Here is a 14,646-nt window from a genome sequence, read left to right on the forward strand (position 1 = left end):
TGCACATTGTGCTCACCTTATGTGGGTCAAGACTGATGTTTCAGACTTAAACCTTTCCCGAAATAGCTGTGGGTGTAATCACCACCAAATTCATTAAGCACAGCTGGAGCGGCCCAACGAGTGGAAGTGAACACGGCTGTGCATAATTCCCCTGGGAGGAGTCTTTGTGTCTAGAAAAAGACAGCTGAGAGCTGCATGTTGCTCTTAAATACACACTAGATGTATTGATCTGCTCACTTAAAGCCTGAGACCGAGTGACACCGTTATAGATTTACACGACCATCGAATGGGGCGGGAATATAGGTCATCTGTTATGTTCTAATTGTGTCCTTTATATAAATCATTGGTGTTAATCTATTATGGATGAAGGCGGGTTCAGCATGCTGTCGTCTTCAGAAAAGGCGAATCGGAGTGCATGCTCAGACTAAGTTAGTCGGAATGTTGGTTAGATTATACTAAAAAAAAAAAATCTGCGGCAGAATAGCTTATACCATACAGTGCAATTAAGAAGTATTTGATCCCACAGACATTTTTCAGTGTTTTATCACATTTAAATGGCTAAAATCAAACTAATTTTACTATCAAAGACAAGCTGAGTCAATTCAAATAATCTTTTTAAGTATTAAAGTTAAAAAGATTTCCAAACCAATTAACCAGGCCGAGGCCTGATTACTACCAGACCCGTAGAATCAATAAATAACTTCAATAGAATTTGCCTGATAGCATGAAGAAAGCTGCAATATCTTAAAAACACACAAACACAAATCAAGCCCAACCAAACGCAGGCTGTGAGGCAACGTGCCATATTTCTACTATGCCACTTTGAGCCATTTTTGGAAACAAAAAAGTAAAATACTCTTTTATCATTCTCATACTGTGATATAAATTTTGCACACAACACATGCACAGTTTTTTTTTTTAATTTTGTATATTTATTTATTTTTGACAGATTTCCTCAAAATGTGTTTAAAATCGGCCTCCTCTGAGACTGCTCTTTCAGGGGCCTCCAACAACTGTTCTTTTGCCTTTGTGTTTTTAAAACAGAGATTACGAGGGAACAGAATGTGTCATCACATTACACGGCATTGTGTCTCAGCAAAAACACACAGGCAGCTCCCTGACAATTAACTACCCACTCTCGGCTGAGTAATGCCGCCGAGCCTCCAAAGAGACCCCTTTTTAATGTCACCAGATGACACTGCGTTACACAAGCGCAACACTGTGACTCGGTCTGCTGAGACAGTCTGCTGAAAGAAAAATATTGTGCACTTTCAATAGTCAGTGCCGAAGCGATTCAAGGATGAACTGGTTTCAAAATGAGCTGAAAATGCATCGGCTGTGGGGTTTTTTTGTGTCTGGGGTGTGATCTGCAAGTGCTGCAGGTCTGCCTCGTTCAGGGCTTGACTGTCGTTGTCTTAAGGGAGCAGAACACATCCACCCAGACAGGCTAACAATAGCATTGTCACAGCTATTGAGGAGCATCTTGTGTAAATGGAAGCTGAGGATGGGATGCCACGCTCCCATGTTGGATCATCATTTGGGGATTACTCGGAGGAAGCAGTTCTTAAAGGAGGAGTGTTTGCCTGGGGCTGTTGCTGGCAAATATTTGGCAGAGTGAGGGCCGGGGAATGTCACCATGGTAACAATGGCACACCGCAGAGGCAAATCTGGCGAAAGGAAAGTTAACAGTAGCTGCTGATGATGGGAAAAGGAATATTATGCAGGTTGTCACAAACATCAACATTTAGAATTCTGATGGACAAAGACAATAAATGATTAAGAGACAGAGAAGCGCAATGCTTTTAAAATATTGCTTAAAACTTTTCAAACTACCCCTTAGTTTATTTATATGTTCATCTACTTCCTTGTATTCATTTAAAAGATAGATCTCAATGCTTTCTGCAAACTGTTTTTTAAGTTTTACTTTAGATTTTGTTTGGGGTTTCTTTTAGCAATTTTCTTCTTCTTCTATGCAACCATGACATAATCATGCAATTTGAGGCTGGAATTGAAGTTGCTAAGAAATAAACCTCTAAAAAACAAGAAAACGGCAAAGAATGAAAACTAAGCACAATACTTGATAAAGACATTATTGTTTGACTGATTACCTAATTTAGGAGAGCTGTTTATTTCTGTTCATTTTAATAATTATATATTGTAGCTAAGTCAAACTACAAATTTAGTTTCTACAACAATTTCAATATTAAGTCTCTCAAAATGCACACACACAAATTGTAAGCGAGTACAACATGCAACTAATATGTTGTTGAAGCACTTTTTGGTTGAATTTTAGCACTCAGGCTTCTTGAGTTCACACTTGCTATTAATTATAGAGAATCAGATGAACTTAAAATAAACTTCAACCATCCTTTTTTTAATGCCATTTACATCCTTTAGCTATAGTAGTATGTTGCAGAGCGGTTACAAAGGATCAAAATTATCCCACAAAACAAAGGTTTTGTTTGAAAACAAAGGTTTGCACTCAAGAGGGGAGTGCAAAATTATTCCACATCATTATGCACTTTGAGGTACCAAGACTTCAGTCAATCCAAGAAAGATGAAATGAGGAAGGATTTTATTAATCAGTATCAAGTTTCAAGCTCAACAAGAATGACTTGATGGGAAGAACTTCAACTTTTAGTACTAATTGTGAGAAAAAATCTGTGGGGTTGCCCAAAAAATGGTGAAGACGAAACAAGTTTTCACAATCTAATACATCCTAAGATGTAACAGCTTTGGTTTTTATTTACATTTTTTTCCAAACAGTTTATCTCACAGTCAAACTACACAGAAAAATGTCACATTATGGCATCTGTGTTTAACAACTCAGCAGAGCCACAGGCTAATCGCCCCTACATGAACTGATACAGTAATTCATGCAAAAGTGGCCTTACTCAAGTATTGAATGTACAACCTGACATTCCTTAATTAAATTAAATGTTCCTATTGAAGTAATAGATTTTTTACATGAAATTACTTAAATAAACAAGTAAAATATTAATATATCTGGATGAAATACTTAGCTTCTTCCTCACAGTGGAGCCTGCCGTAAATTATATGCCATTATTGGCCATTCTTACTAGTGTAAGAATGGCCAATAATGGCATATAATTTTTCTGTTATCTTTTATTTTGGTTGTTTATCCACCATTATCATAGCTTGCATGTGCTGTGTGGGGGTTGGGTGTGAGCAGTACTTACACAAGCATGACTGACACTGCTAAGACTCTCCTCCTGCCTCTGATTGGTTGTTTCTGACCAAGATGTGTTTTCTGAATATGCTAATAGGATCAGAGGGATGGTTTTCTTCTTAGATGATCAGTCTTATTTTACACTGTCTGGACATAGTAACAGTTTTAATAAATATGCAAAAAACATATTTATATAAAAGTTGCCTACTGTAGCATTAACTGGGTGGAGATGCAGTATAACTAAGAGAGATGAAGACCACCACAGGGTAACCAAAGGGAGTGGAATAGATCTCATAAAACACAACCTGACACAGCCCAGATGAACTGTTGCCATGATAACAAAATGGAAATGGCCCACTTTGTTGCTACAGTAGCCAAGCAAGGAGTAAAAGGAAAGGAAAGGCTGGGGGACTGAAAGTAGGGAGAAAAGAGGAGAAGGGGTGGGGGCATGCCAGAAAGACTCATTTACTGAGGAGAAGCCGACTTACACCAATTTATACCAGTTAAACGGTTAAATTTACTTCTCCTCTATTTTGAGGAAGAAGAAGGTTGTTGATTTTACTCAATATTGAAAGAGTACCTAACAAGACTTAAGAGGTATTTTTATTTATTTTTTTGTTCACCCTGAGGCATTAAAAACACTCTGGGATAATAGATTTTAACTGCTTGAATGCTGAGACAATGTTTTGTTTTTCTGTCAATTCCTAACTAATTCTGAATCAACTTACCTTCAGAAAAAAGATAATATTTATGTTAAATCATATCTCCATGAAAAAGGCCCTACTCATTAAGACATCTTTACACCTGTATTAGAGCACAGCAGGAGGGCCCTTCAAATCACTACAACAGCCCAAGTGAGCACCAGCTCCTAATGTAGTAAGACTTTGATTGTTTGGGACTCCCTTCCAGGAGTTGCTCAGCTCTCGCCCTGTTTCAACTGTTTCTGTTCTTTGATTGGTTAATGAGGTGCACTGATCTTTTCCTGAGTGATTGGCTCCACACCCACGCTGCCATTAAGGTTCGGTGACAGTTTTCACCACAGACACGTCAGCACACATGCAAGCTAATATCGCCCACAGTGTTGATAAATGCCCCAAGTTGAAATAGAGTAACATATACTTCATTGCTCATCTGTGCAAGTGATAAATACACAATAATTAACATCTAATGATGAGCTGATAAAGGCACTAGATTGGAAACAAGAGTAGGTATGTGAATGGTTTTCAGACAACGCAGCAAAAAATGGGTCTGATTGTAGCACCAGGTGTCTCCATGGAAGCACAGAGCTGCATAGAGACCGAAAACAATAGAAGGAAGGAAAAGGACTGGTCTCCAATCATTAAATTATCTAGCGTGTCCAATGCCCTTTAGTAAATCTGCTTGTGTTAACTGCATCAGTTAAAAAGGTTTCATATTTTGCCACATTGCAACCACAATCCTCAGAAATTTTATTAGAGTTGTACCTACTTTTCTTTTTTGACAAATTTAAATCTGAAAAATGTGTTATGTATTTGTATTAAACCTCTTTGATAACCCTGATTAATATTCAGTAAAAACAACTCTCATCTATGTTTCCTATGTTGGCAACCAAAATTCACCTGTTTGTAGTTTAGTCTGTGTATCTAAGGGTATATTAACACCTGACACATTTGGTCGTCCCTAAACTGATCAGAGTTAATTTCCCCAGATGGTTCTGACCTTTTTGTACAAGTTTGAATATACTAAAGTAAACTCTGGTGCGGACCAAATAACTGGACCAAACAAACTCTGGTGCAGTTTGCTGGTGGTGTGAATACAGACCTGCCTCTATCCGAACCAATTCCAGGACTTTGCAAGCCATCATCGCTGGGCATCATGGTAAAAATGTATTCTTAGGTATTAATGCTAATGCTATTGTTACTACTGCATAGTGATGTTGATAAAATAGTACCAGATCTGGCATTTTCTGCTTAGCATGCTGCTGCAATTATGTTGTGGCTCAGGCCATGCAGAGTGTCTTGTCTCATTCGGGTTGAGGCACATTTTTGCCAACACTATTTCAAAATTAAAAATAGCCCATTCCGAAACCTGCGCTGAATGAGCTGTTCTTTAATATTAAAACTGATTCCAATAACACTCGTGCAAATGTGCACAACAGAAATGCAGCAGCAGGACTTCCAAAGATGTTCTTTTCCAACCCTATCAATTGCAGCAATGATTGTCACCCACATGACTTTGTTTACAAATTATAGTCCATCTGCAGAAAAGAACAGTGTGAAAGTAAAGTAAAGAAGTCACAGTTAACTGGCCAGACAAACTATTAACCAGTTTCATTCAGTTCTCTTTTCACTGCTCTGAGTAGTTACACTGTTTGCTTCATCTCTGCCAAAGCTTGGCATCAAGTAGCCAAAATGTGTAAAAGCCCATTTTTTGACATCATAATCTCTTCACCCTCACACTTCCACCCATACAACTGCAAAATCCACCAATGTTTAGTCTCACACCTATGCCTTCACATCTCCTTTCCTCCTTTCTTCTTTCCACAGTCTCTATATTATTATTCCTTCATCCTTTTCTTCTTCCAACCGCTTCTATCACCACCGTCTCTTGGCTTTCTTGTGTCCAGACACGGGACTCTCCTCGCAGCATTGGGTTCTCAACTCTCCAGATGGCACAGTCATTTTCCACAGAAACACAACTTCAAAGACTGGGAAGGAGCAGGAGGAGGAGGCAAGGGGGAAGGAGCCAAGCATCCGCCATGCTGACAAGTGATCTAACTCTGAGACACAGTCATTCAATCTCTTTGAGTGACCTGACATGAAGTAGGAGGAGGATGTATACTTTTCGTACATGCTGATATAATCCTAGCTGCTTTGGAACAATAATAATGATCAAAATGTCTCAGATTTTAAATTAGGTGTTCGAATGGGCAATGGTTTTTACAAGCAAAACTGTTATTTTTCATTTTTAAACAGTGCTAGATCGAGCAAGATGGAATGACAATCTCTCTTTTATAGCTATAATATTTTTTTATTTTTCCGAACAATATACATCAACACATTTATTAACCATAAAGCTAAAAAAAAATCTAGAATAAAGAAACAAGGTAGAAATCAAAATCTTGTGGGCACAGCATAAAGGAAAGTGGTGACGTCTAAATAATATTAGTTTGTAGTATATAACTCAGCATGTCCATATGACAGGATGTGTCACTGATGCTGACTCTCCACAGCAGATCATACCACAGCCAAAAAGCGACTGTATACCAAGGTCCTGTACAATATGAATACATATTCCAGATAATTAAAGAAAAACAACTAAATGTAGGATTCTTCATCAAAAATACGTGCCTCACAATCTTTCAAAAATATTTATTTGTTTGTAATCTATTCTAAATAAAGATAAAGATGTGTTCAAAAACAAGAAGACAGACCAGACTGCAGGAGCTCTGTCCTCCACCCACACAATTCCCTTTGTTAATAATTATAATAAAAAAACATTCCTGCAACTTAGTTCTACTTAAACATTGACCTGGAACTCATAGCTGAGCAGTAGAGGTGATGTCAAGCTTTCAATGCACAGCAGGAAGCCAGAGGCAGAACGTCTTCCTCTGCCTACAAAACTCTTAAATAATCAGCATAGGAGCCGAGTCTCGCACATTGTCAACCACTACAACATGGTCCCTAGAATCACTATCACAACCGATGTTGCTGAAACATAAGTATTTAACTTTACATTGTTCCATATAAGAATTTGTTGCAATATAAGTCAACTAGTTTCAGTAAGCATTAACATAGAGTAAGATGTGAAAATTTACAGGTGCATCTAAAAAGAATTAAATATTACCAAAAGCAAAACATATTTCACTAACTCAACTCAAAAAAGCGGAACAATATCATATACAGTACATAGGGTTTTTTTTTTAAAAGCTCAAACCTAAAGATGCTCCCTGTTCAACAAGAGTTGTACCCAAAAATATTCATAGAAAGTTGAGAAGAAGGAAAAACTGCAGTAGAAAATGGTTCTTGAACAACAGAGATAAAATCTTCTTATGCCTTTAGAAGATTTTAAATCAAAACGAGTTTGAGAGTTTGCTTGAGATTCACAAGACCCACCACACACACTCCCAAACCAGACACAATTGTCAGACATGTCTTATTTGGGCTAACAAGAACTGGGTTTTCACTCAGTGATCCAAAACCCTCTTTTCTGATAACAGTAAATTTTGGATTTCATTTTGAAATCAATGTCCCAGAGTTTGGTGGAAGAGTGGAGAGGTACGTAATTCAAGCTGCTTGAGGTATAGTGTGAAATTTCCACAGTCAATGATGATTTGATGAGGGATGCTGGTGTTGGTTCAAGTTTTATTTTTAAGACCAAAGTCCATGCATTGGCCTGCCACTTTGCATTGACGCAGTAATTCATGCAAAAGAATCCCTAAACAAATATTGAGACCATATAATATCCAGTACATGTATGTACTTTTCAGTAGGCTGCCATTTATGTATCAAAAAAGGCAGGAACATAAATTAACATAAGTTTCAGTTTTGAACTGAAATACTGCAATAAATTATTTTTGATGATATTCAAATTTAATGAGATACACAAACAAACAAATCTCTCAAATGTGTATTCTAATACTCTATAACAATATTGTCTCTTGCCTCTTAATGGTACTGTGGAGTTTGCCAACAAATACAGAACTTGTTATGGCAGATTAGAGAATATCATGCACTTACTATGTGTTTTTACTACAAATGATCTTTTATGCATGCAGTCTATAAGAACAAGAAAAAAACTTCCAGAGCTCAAAATACATCATGGTTCAATGGAGTTACTTTTGCATGAACACTTCAACACCAACCTTTTGTAATATCAATGAAGGCTTTGAATATATTGTCACAACATAATGTTAAACCATAAAAATAAAACAAGAAGATCTGTCTGGAAGAAAGGAATTCAGTGTGCAGTGGTAAAGCCATGACTTCTTGCTGCAGTATGATTGTTCAATGCAGTAGAAGACTGGTTGCTTTGTTGCAAATATAACAGGACAGATATGTGGGAGCATGTTGCAAGTAAAGGATAAGATCTATCATCTATTGAGTGAAACGCCTTTTTGCCAGTCAACGTATCAAATTATTGTATACTTATGGTATCAGCATGAGGTCACGTGTAACAGCTTTCACATTGAGTCAGAGGGTGGCGGTGCTCAGCTGCCACACCTCTGAACAATAAGCACTAATTGCTCAATGAGTTGCAGCTGGAAGTGGCCATTACCAGCAAAATAAAAATGTAGACAGGAAGTTGTAAGTTACAGGACAGTGAGTTCTCTCAGGTCCAGTTCCAGTCTGCTTGTTGCCAGCACCTGTGAAGTCTTTGGTGCTGTTCTCAATCAAAAGCCATGGCTCTTGGACTATTTTTGTGGTATATTTCTTTACCAATTATGTTCAGTGTTTGTATCAGTGGCAATTTCCTTAGCTTACTGTTTTCCTGTTGCAAGGTTGCCTGGATTTCTTTGCTGTTAGTTAGCAGTGTCTTTACTAAAAGGCAAGGCAAGCCTTTACTCAACCTTGTTAAAACTCTTGCATGTACAATGTGTTACACTTTGTGTGTATATATTTTATTTTAGGGGCCAAAACTCATGACAAGATAAACCTTGTGGATGTAAATGACTTCTCAGACTCTCTGTCCTTGAATGAAGGGGAAGGAGAGCTGTTGAGTAACGAGTTGCCCAGAATTGTAAACGAAGAATACAAGAAATCTCCAACAGCACAGCCCTTGAAATTGTTTTCAGTCAACCAAAATATGGTTGTGAAATCGCATGCTAATGTGGAGAGAATTGTTAATGGCGCTTCTAGACAATGGGAGTCAAATGTCTTTGAGCCAATCATATTTCCTCTGCAATCTGGCAGCCAGCTGGTAGATCAAACTCAGCCCATCCTTGATTATAAATCTCAGTCAACACCTCTAGCTGTCCATGAAAGCAGAAAGCCTGCCCCTCCCAGTCTTGGTGAGACTACAACTTCTGAGTCTTTGCAGCAACTGTCTCCCAGCAGAGAAGGAGTGGGTGAACCAGTAACTGGTTCTCATCACCAAGAGGTCCTAGATTAGATAGATCCTGGATTCCTACATACCGCTTCTTTCTACCAGGGTTTAAATATGGTAGAGGTTTCACCTAGCTATATCCCCAGTCATAGACAACCATCTCAGCAATATGAACTTGAAATTCCAAAACCTCAAAGTTTATCTTGGAGTACACCAGAGTGGTTTGGCCATGGTAATGGAATTGATATTTCATTTAACTCTGCTCTCCCAAACTGGCTTGTCTTTCCTCATACTGATACCTGGTTTCCAAAACCGTACGTCGCTTCAAGAGGCTTCCAGCCTGACTTCACATACAACTATATGGCTCCTAGAGTTGGATCTCACCCAAAAGCTCCTGAGCCACCCAGACCTCTGCCACATCGTAAAAGCTTCATCATTCAGTCCAAAAATGCCTACCAACGCCGAAGGCTTCTTGAATCCAAAACTAACTAAACACCAGACTACAAGGTCCCAAAGGGGAAATATGGCAAGAGTGTGAAGGTCTTGAGGGGAACGGTGCATAAAATCTCGCAAAACCTAAGTGAGAGAGTACTTGTGTTCTAGTGTTACTGTAACTGTACAGCATTTCACAAGTGAACTAATGTCTGTTTTTTTTTCTCTCCAGACTGGCCTGCCTTTGAGGAGTCTTCATTTGAAGGGGAAAAAGAAAACTTTTAGCCACTTCAGTCCCCTTTCAGGAATGTATCAATGGCACAGAGGGGCTATTTAAAAACCCACAAAGAGGAAAATTTTACAAAAATGCCCTACCTTGGCATTGGAATCCTTGTTTCCCAAATCCCCTGCAACGAGACAAAATAAGGTTGTTGAATATTTACAACGCTTTAAGATGAACTTGCACTGGTTAAACTAAAATGATAAGCTTTAAATTCACATAGGTTTGACTATGTAATGACTCGTATTTTAAAAAAAAACAACAACAAAACAAAAAAACTCACCATATGAAATCTGTGCAGTGACTGCAGAACGTTGGTTGCTTGAAAAATCTCGCAGTAAACTTGTGGTTCTTCACTTCATGCACATTTTTCTGTCGCAAGGCTCCTTTACGGGCGAATCTGTTCCCAACCCCCGCCGAGTCATTGTAATGTAGAAGATGCTCTGCCATTGCGGGGGAGTGAATAAAGTTTAAAAAGCCACAACTTTACTAGTACCGACGGCTGTCGGTGATGCTCCTGACGTCTGGCGCTCTCCTCTGACTGCGCTTCAGCTGAGCGCTCCTTTTCATTCAAAGTGACGCTGGAGAGGAGCAGCCTGCGTTTACGTAGCTTGCGTGAGAATATTTCACGTTTACTCATGAAAATGCATGCACTGTATGAAACGTGAAAGCAGCATCAATGGAGCTTTTGCCTATTGTAATGGGAGGAACGCCTTTTGTGTAAAGTAGTGACACATCCGGATGAGTAAAGCAATTAAGGTCTGCATAATACAAAAGCATTTAATGTTTTTCAGCAAGTTTGTGTTAAAAATTTACCACGTTCATAAATTCGGTTTATTTTTGCTGTGTATATTTTTGTTTTTCAGATTTTAACTGAGCTCAATTTGTCATTTGCCTGACGACATTGTACACTTTAAAATAACTAGAAATCACTTCGGAAGGACGTTTAAGAGTTAAAATACGACTTGCTCTTAAAGGCGACGCCTCCCCATATCAGAACAACTCTGATTTAACCTACAGTTGTTGTGCGCCTTCGTGTGGACATGATAAAAAACTACAGCTTCCAAATAAATGTACATTAATTCAATTAATTTTCAAAAAATAAAATGTACTTTAAAGTCAATTCAAAACGTAAGCAAAGTATGGCCATTGTTATGGTACGGTGAGTTTACGTGTGGGATTGATAAGTACTTTTGAATTAAATGCAACTAAAAAGCCTGAAGCTTCCTTTCACATCTTCTATGAATCATCCTGTCATTCAACCATATTGGGTTTAATTTTTTTTAATCAAATTACTTGATCTTTTTGTAAATTTCTCTTCCATCATTGTGACCGGTATTCATTTTTGTTGGCATCTGGTAAAATAAATAAATAAAATGAAATTGTTTTTTTACTAAAATGGCTTGATGGAAGAGTCACCAATAACAGAACTTAGTAGAAACAGTAGGACATTTTTAAATGGTATTAAACAATCACACTAATTGCTCACTACAAAGACCACACTAATTGGTCTTTGTAGGAATCAAAGGGTATATTAAGCAAAGCAGAGCAGCAGAGGTTATTCTGGACTCTTTCTCTGCTTGCATTGTCTAGCATCTGAGAAGCAAGGGAAGCTGCTTTTCAGTCAAAATCTATGGCTTCTAAACCTTTGTGGTATGTTTTGTTGCTGTGAGATCTTGTTTATAATTGTGAACATAAGGGATCCTTAATGTGTGTTTGTTTGCCACAAAAATATTTCTTTACTTTTCAATTTCTCAATTCCTCTGTTTGGTCAGCTACAACAGGTGTGTAGTTGGAAAGATTTCTACCTTGCTTTGACAACACTACTTGTCTATTTGCGGGAGGTCACTTTTGAGTCCTCTATTCAAATTGAGTAGTTTACCACCAGGCCTTGGAAGCCTTTGACTTGTAGTGTCATTGGCCAATGGATGACTTGAGCCTCATACACAATGTAAACACCAGCAATTTATCAAAATAGGAAGTAGATATGTTAGGTATGGAAAAATGCACAATTTACAAGTCATTGTATTTTAATTACTTTAATCTTCCACCAATCAAACTCCAGTTCTTATCACTGCACTTTCTATAAAAAAAAGTTGGACTGGAGGTGGGCCTCCTCTTTAGCAGGAACACAATATGGCTGACACAAAAGACACACCCACAAGGTAGCAAACATTTCAACCACACACACAGAATGCTAATTTACACACGCTAGAACTAAAAAAGTTAAAAAGGTTTCTGCCACTCTCATTAAAAGTAGCATGATTATCTCAATAAATACACTTATTGAGATACAATATGATAGTATCTCACTATATTGAGATAACTATCTTAGGATGATTTATTATTTTTTTTATCAGAGTGGCGGAAACAGGGTTCCATATCATATGTATTAAACATGGTCTGCCAACCTTAAATCTGAATTAACAAAAGTTAAGGGAAAATTAGTCAGACATTACACTGCTGCAGGACGGGGACCTCTATTGGAAAGGGGGAGAAGTCGTCTCCGCGGAAACGGATGTGTCGTAAAGTGAGGTTGGGCGTTTGAAGCCGTTTGAGCGGCGAAAATCGCATTCAAGGTAATCTCCCTTTAAAGTAAGAGGTTATGTTTTCGTACACGTTGTAGTACGTTTCAAAACCTCATTAGGTTGCCATAGAAAGCGAGAGGCCAATCGTTACAATAAGGAGTGAAGACTAGCAAGGGTGCTAGGCTTTAGCTCGGCTAACATTAAAGCTAATACCTCTAAACAGATCATAGTTGCTCATGCTGTATTGAGTTGTCATGGCAACACAATACGTTCCCATGTCTCACACGCGGACCGTTTGCGTTGAAGATAAGTAAATTGCCAAACCCGAGTTTCAGGTGGATGTTTATCGTGGAGACAGGTTTTCGACAGGGATGTGAATCTGTCTAATGTTCTTTAATTTCGTTTTCTGGTTACTCAAACTAATCCTTTCAGGTCACTATGAGCAATCAAGAAGAGTTGTGGGAGAAGCTAGACTCCGAGTTTGACCACATTCTGCTAGACATGAAACCGTATGTTCTCAGGCATCCCAGCAAAACAGGTGAGATTTCATCACAGCAGCACCAATACTGTAGAGATGCAACAGAAGAAAGCACTTCATAGTGCACTCACAATGTCTGGTAAAAATATTTCAGTGTTTGCATTTTGTCACATAACGGCTGCAAACCTCAGTCGGTGTTCTTTATTTAGGACAGCACAACATAGCAGGCCAGGTAAGGGGATCTTTTTATCAGAGAAGCCGTCTACAGGATTAGGGTAACTCTGGAAGAAGTGTGGAGATCTACACAGAGCTATAGATGGCAGAATCAGTTGACAGGACTACTGTTAGTCACACACTCTTTCCAAATCCTAATATTTAGATCATATTCATGTCTGTCTTGAAAATTAATAACTGTTAAACTTAAAAACACAGACATAACGTGACCTACAAGTAGATTGTGAAGCGATGTAGCATTTATAAGTTATAAAATGTTTACGTTTTTGTTACTGTTATATGTAAGAGGAAGTGTACTCCACATGTATTCTAATGCAAATAACTGGGATGTAGACCTCTTCTGTTATACTATTTTGGCACATAGTTCAAATGCAGTTACAGATTTTCCTTTTTCTCATCTCATGCCAGAGCGTCAGCATTGTGCCATATGGATAAAGAAGCTGTGTGACCCGACAACTTGTGGTTCGGGTGTGATGGATCGAAAGAACCGCAACATGTATGCCCATTTGCTGCTTTCTATGCTCAAAAGGGGCATCCTGGAGGGCCCTTTTACTGCCAAACCAGAACCCGGAAAGCTCAAGACACTTCCTACCTACATGGTATGAAACATGGTCTACTCTTGACTTATTTTTTTTGTTTTTGTGATTTAAAATGTTTTAACCATCAAAATTGATTGCATCAACACATTTCCAGGTAATCTAATACTCTGCTGTCTAATTTGAATTTTTAGTCCATTTATTTTGATGAACCTCTGAGTGGTCGATCGGCTGAGCAGAGCAACAGAGGTCTTCCTGACTGGGTCACAGGAGAGCTGAGTGGTTGCGCTGATGAAAGTTTGGCCATGGATCTTCTGAAGGACCGATCTGGTTCTACACCCATTACTGCTCATCACAGGTGGGTCACAACTATAATTACGTATAATTGTAGTTTTTGTTTACAGACCTCTTGTCTTGATACAGGTATTATTAGAACCTGTGCTCATCATGGAGCACAAGTGCTTCATGATGAGTTTACAATTTAAAGTTAAATACCAAAGCAAATATTATGGCATTCAGCAGCAGAGTCTGCCTTTTGTCAGTTCCTTTGAATCTGTTAAGTGCAAAGATATGAATAAATTTCTTGGAAATACAATGGAACCCTAGCATGCAAACTGAATTTGAACAGGCACTTTAGATCTTGAAAATTTGGACATGGAAACAATATTTGTCAACGACCAAATGAAAATATTAAAATAATTTGTCCCAAGCCTACTTAAAACATGCACATTCCTCTTCTTTGTAGTATTATTTTATAGTAACTTTGATAGACGTATTGTGTGGTGAAATCTAAATGAAAGATAAAGGCATTGAACATAGTTTCTGTGAGAACCACACAAAATGCATTTGATAGCGTGTAAGGAAACATATATGTTTGGGTGATTTTTGTATCACTTTGATGGCTGTTGAAGTAAGTGCCTCACCTCTTCCATTGTTGTCCATTG

At 38.2% G+C, this 14,646-nt stretch overlaps 2 protein-coding genes across 7 annotated transcripts in view; one reads left to right on the forward strand and one right to left on the reverse strand.

Annotated features, from left to right (window-relative positions):
- LOC102227289 (protein kinase C alpha type) overlaps window positions 1–10,674 on the reverse strand; it is a 101,080-nt gene extending 90,406 nt beyond the window's left edge. For both annotated transcript variants that reach the window (XM_023349220.1, XM_023349219.1), the window contains exons 1-2: window positions 10,210–10,674; window positions 10,022–10,053 (exon numbers count right to left, since the gene is read on the reverse strand). In XM_023349220.1, the coding sequence (XP_023204988.1) occupies window positions 10,022–10,053; window positions 10,210–10,376 (199 nt within the window). In that variant the 5' untranslated portion in view covers window positions 10,377–10,674. The remainder of the gene's footprint in view (window positions 1–10,021; window positions 10,054–10,209) is intronic.
- A 1,742-nt stretch (window positions 10,675–12,416) lies between these two features.
- cep112 (centrosomal protein 112) overlaps window positions 12,417–14,646 on the forward strand; it is a 133,248-nt gene continuing 131,018 nt past the window's right edge. For all 5 annotated transcript variants that reach the window (XM_023348408.1, XM_023348411.1, XM_023348410.1 and 2 more), the window contains exons 1-4: window positions 12,417–12,505; window positions 12,887–12,992; window positions 13,575–13,765; window positions 13,897–14,060. In XM_023348408.1, the coding sequence (XP_023204176.1) occupies window positions 12,893–12,992; window positions 13,575–13,765; window positions 13,897–14,060 (455 nt within the window). In that variant the 5' untranslated portion in view covers window positions 12,417–12,505; window positions 12,887–12,892. The remainder of the gene's footprint in view (window positions 12,506–12,886; window positions 12,993–13,574; window positions 13,766–13,896; window positions 14,061–14,646) is intronic.

The sequence above is a fragment of the Xiphophorus maculatus genome, chromosome 16 (genome assembly GCF_002775205.1).
Source record: "Xiphophorus maculatus strain JP 163 A chromosome 16, X_maculatus-5.0-male, whole genome shotgun sequence".
Taxonomy (NCBI): Eukaryota; Metazoa; Chordata; class Actinopteri; order Cyprinodontiformes; family Poeciliidae; genus Xiphophorus; species Xiphophorus maculatus.